At 45.3% G+C, this 4091-nt stretch overlaps 1 protein-coding gene across 1 annotated transcript; it reads left to right on the top strand.

Annotated features, from left to right (window-relative positions):
- Positions 1 to 782: 782 nt before the first annotated feature.
- Positions 783 to 3888, top strand: LOC119189933. The gene is made up of 2 exons (XM_037440760.1): positions 783 to 2742; positions 3326 to 3888. Exons 1-2 carry the CDS (start codon positions 783 to 785, stop codon positions 3886 to 3888), a joined length of 2523 nt encoding a protein of 840 aa, XP_037296657.1.
- Positions 3889 to 4091: the final 203 nt, after the last annotated feature.

Genomic DNA, 4091 nt, shown 5'->3' with positions numbered 1-4091 from the left:
ATTGATAGCATCTGTTTCTGTGGCTGCTCTTTGAAAAAGAGGCAGAAATAAGTTAAATTCGTTGTCTACCACAGTTCTCGTCAGTGGCTCCAAGTAGCGGTAGGGTGCTTACACTATCTACCGCGGCCACACCCTGGTAAACCACGGCGGCCCGTGGGCTAAACCTGACGAGGGGGCTCTTCGTATTTTTGTTTGTACCTGAGTCCTAATGAAACTTTCCAATATCAGACAGTTTCATTTTAAAAGAAGGAAAACTAATAAAAACCCGGATTGGTGCATCCGTCAAGTGCCTGCAACCAACCTGGCTCCGCACGTATCGATCCGTCGTTCCTGCGGATCAAGTCAGCGAGGTCGAGAGGGTGGCGTAGAATCTGGGCATTTCTGCGTTGCCATAAAGTCTGTCGTCCCAGGCACAGTAGCGTCCGTGGAGAGGTCACTTCACCCACTGCAGCATGCTGGGTGGGAAACAACACGGGGAGTGGCAGTCACCGGTTATAAGTCCGTGCAAATAGACGTCAGCACGGGCGCCAGGAGTCACTCTCGACAGTGGGAGGGTCCATCGTAGGCCCATTGACTAGTTACCGCCCGCTTTAGCTGGGCAGCCCTCAGCCAATAAGGTACTAGTCCGTCTCGGCGCTGTCTTACTCCCTCTGGGTGAAGGGAGTACTGGTGTAACAGCTGGACAGGCGGTGCCGTGAAACGGTTCACCTGCGTCACTAAAAGAAATAAAAATTATGCAAAAGACTTCTTCCATGCGTTTAGCGACTTGGAATGTCCGTACAATGAGGACAGGCTTCCCGGACAACGGTGGAAGCTCTATTTGCGGCGACCATCTTCGCAAGACGGCGGTCATTGACTTCGAATTGCATAAATTGAATATAGCAATAGCTGCTCTTCAGGAATGTAGACTTGCCGACGAGGGCTCCATACGTGAGGAACACTATACTTTCTTTTGGAAGGGTAAAAACGCCTCTGAAACTCGCGAACACGGAGTGGGTTTTGCAATACGCAATGACATTCTAAAATCGACCGAGGGCCCTAGAGGTATCTCAGAACGCATAATATCCTTGCGCATGTCTACTTTCTCGGGTTTTGTGACCATTCTATCAGTATATGCACCCACTTTAACATCTTCTACAGAATCGAAAGATCTTTTCTACGATGATTTAACGTCAACGGTCCGACAGATTCCATCTGGTGATCGTCTTATACTATTAGGGGACTTCAATGCTCGGGTAGGACAGGATAATATATCCTGGCCCGAATGCCTAGGTAACCATGGTATTGGAAAAATAAATGAAAACGGCCAACGTCTTCTAGAGTTCTGTGCTCTAAACCTCTTATGTGTTACTAACACCTACTTTAAAGGCAAAGCATTACATAAAGTCTCATGGAAACATCCAAGGTCGGGCCATTGGCATCAGCTAGATCTTATTCTGACTAAAAGAAACGACTTACGCGACATAAAGCACACACGTTCGTTCCATAGCGCAGATTGTGATACTGATCACTCATTGGTAGTTGCAAAAATGTCCTTTGTACCAAAGAAAATTTATAAATCTCGTACCCCAGCTAGAAAAAGACTAGACTTACCTAAATTAGCCAACAAGGAACTGGTAGCACAATTTAATGAAGTAACAGAACGAATTACAAGATCATGGAACCCTGATACATCAATTTCAGAAGATTGGACTAATATTCAGAACCTTCTTACACTTACTGCCGGGGAAGTATTCGGTCACGTACAACGCCACCAAAATGATTGGTTCCAAACTAATATTGAAAAACTTAAGCCTCTAATAGCCTCTAAGAATTCAGCTGCATTGAACTACCGTCTTAACCCTTCAAACTCTTCAAAAGAAAAGCTCAGAGCAACGAAAGCTATGCTGCAACGTAATACTCGCTATTGCGCTAATGCTTACTGGATAGAGCTTTGCCAAAGCATCCAGGAATGCGCTTATACTGGCAACATAAGTGGCTTATACTCGCGCATCAAGAAAGCAGTAGGTCCTATTCCCAAGAAAACAGCACCTCTCAAGGAGATTGACGGTTCTGTCATCACTGACAGAAATCGTCAACTCAACCGTTGGGTGGAACATTATACCGAGCTGTATTCTCGACCTGTGGACATTGACGCCTCAGCTGTACAAAACTTCCCAAAGTTACCTATGATGGAAGATCTCGATGCTCTACCCACGGTTACTGAGTTCCACCTTGCCGTTAGTAAGTTAAAATGTGAAAAAAGCCCGGGGAACGATGGAATCCCGACGGAACTGCTGAAGTTGGAATGCGTGATGCCGCTTTGTTACAATCTGTTACTGAAGTGTTGGCGTGAGGGGCAGGTACCTCAGGATATGCGTGATGCAAATATCGTCACTTTGTACAAAGGTAAAGGGGACCGCGGCAACTGTAACTCCTACCGTGGTATATCTTTACTCAGTATCGTAGGCAAGTTGTTTGCTCGTGTCATCCTGGGCAAACTACAAAAACTTGCTGACCGTATTTATCCTGAGGCGCAGTGTGGTTTCCGTGCTCACAGATCTACTACGGACATGATATTTACACTACGCCAGCTCCAGGAAAAATGTAGGGAACAAAGAACCCCCTTATTTATTGCTTTTGTTGACCTGAATAAAGCATTTGACACTGTGAGCAGAGAAGGGTTATACACAGCGTTAGAGAAGATGGGTTGTCCACCAAAGTTGTTATCGCTGATAAAGTCTTTCCATCAAGACATGAACGGTACAATAGTTTTCAATGGGCAAACATCCACACCATTTTGCATGCGCCGAGGAGTACGACAGGGCTGCGTCTTAGCTCCAACCTTATTTGGGATATTTTTTCTCTCCTTTTAAGACATGCTTTCGGTGATTTTCACCAAGGCATTCATCTTCACACGAGAGATGATGGTAAGCTATTTAATATTACCTTGCTGAAATCCCGTCGCTATCGTAAAGATCTTTTTGTGGATACACTTTTGTTTGCGGACGATGCTGCCTTTGTCGCCAATACACCACAAGAACTGCAAACTATTGTGTCAAAGTTTGCTGATGCATATGCTTACTTCTCAATGTCAATCAATGTGAAGAAGACAGTAATTATGATGCAAGGTTGTACTGAAAATCCGGTCATTACACTAGGTGACAACAGTCTGGAAGTAGTTGACTCATTTTGTTATCTAGGCTCGACGATATGCAGCAACCTTTCGCTCGATGCGGAAATCAACAGTCGCATTGGCAAAGCATCAACGATGTTTGGAAAACTCCATGCAAGAGTCTGGAAAAATAAATACCTCACAGTTAGAACCAAGATGGCGGTATACCAGACGTGCATCTTAAGCATTCTTTGTATGGATCTGAATCCTGGACGTCATATAACAAACAAGAGCGAAAATTAAACAACTTTCACATGCGCTGTCTTCGGAGCATCTTGGGTCTCACTTGGAAAGATAGAGTCACAAACGAGAGCGTGTTAAGCACCGCACAGCTGCCTAGCATAATCGCGTTACTACGTCAGAGACGTCTGCGTTGGCTAGGGCATGTGCATCGCATGGCCCCCAATCGTTTGCCCAGGCAGATACTTTTAGCCGAAGTAGCACATGCTAAGCGCCCGGTAGGTCGCCCAATACTTAGGTTTAAAGATAGTGTGAAGCGGGACATGGTATCTTTTAACATGGATCCAACCAAGTGGGAGGAAGAGGCGGTGGACCGGGTCAGATGGCGTAAATCCGTAGCTGACGGTGTTTCCGCTCACGATGAGGCCTGGTTTAAGCAGCTAGCCCACAAGCGCGAAATTCGGCGCAACTACGCCGTTTTACCCCATCATACACAAATACAGAAATCCGCTGCCAAAACTGTGGTCGTATCTTTCGGGCTAGAATCGGTCTGATAAGTCACCAGCGTAGGTGTATAACGTACCTCGCATCTTCTACGAGCGCTACTTAATCATCTCACGTAGATGTTAATTGCCAATGACAGTTAAACATTACTGATAACGAATATAATCACCAAAAGTCTCCTACACGTCAGATAAATACGATTCGAACCATTTTAGTTTCTTATTGAGGGTAGATACTAAAATAAATGTCCATA

This window comes from Manduca sexta, chromosome 20 (genome assembly GCF_014839805.1).
Source record: "Manduca sexta isolate Smith_Timp_Sample1 chromosome 20, JHU_Msex_v1.0, whole genome shotgun sequence".
Taxonomy (NCBI): domain Eukaryota; kingdom Metazoa; phylum Arthropoda; class Insecta; order Lepidoptera; family Sphingidae; genus Manduca; species Manduca sexta.
Note: the sequence above shows the minus strand (reverse complement) of the source record. Positions and strands in the feature narration are given on the sequence as shown.

Coding starts and splice junctions, on each gene's coding strand:
- LOC119189933 (XM_037440760.1), top strand. CDS start 783: ATGAGGACAGGCTTCCCGGACAACGGTGGAAGCTCTATTTGCGGCGAC. Junction 2,743..3,325: donor TTTCCATCAAGACATGAACG/GTACAATAGTTT, acceptor GCGGTATACCAG/ACGTGCATCTTAAGCATTCT.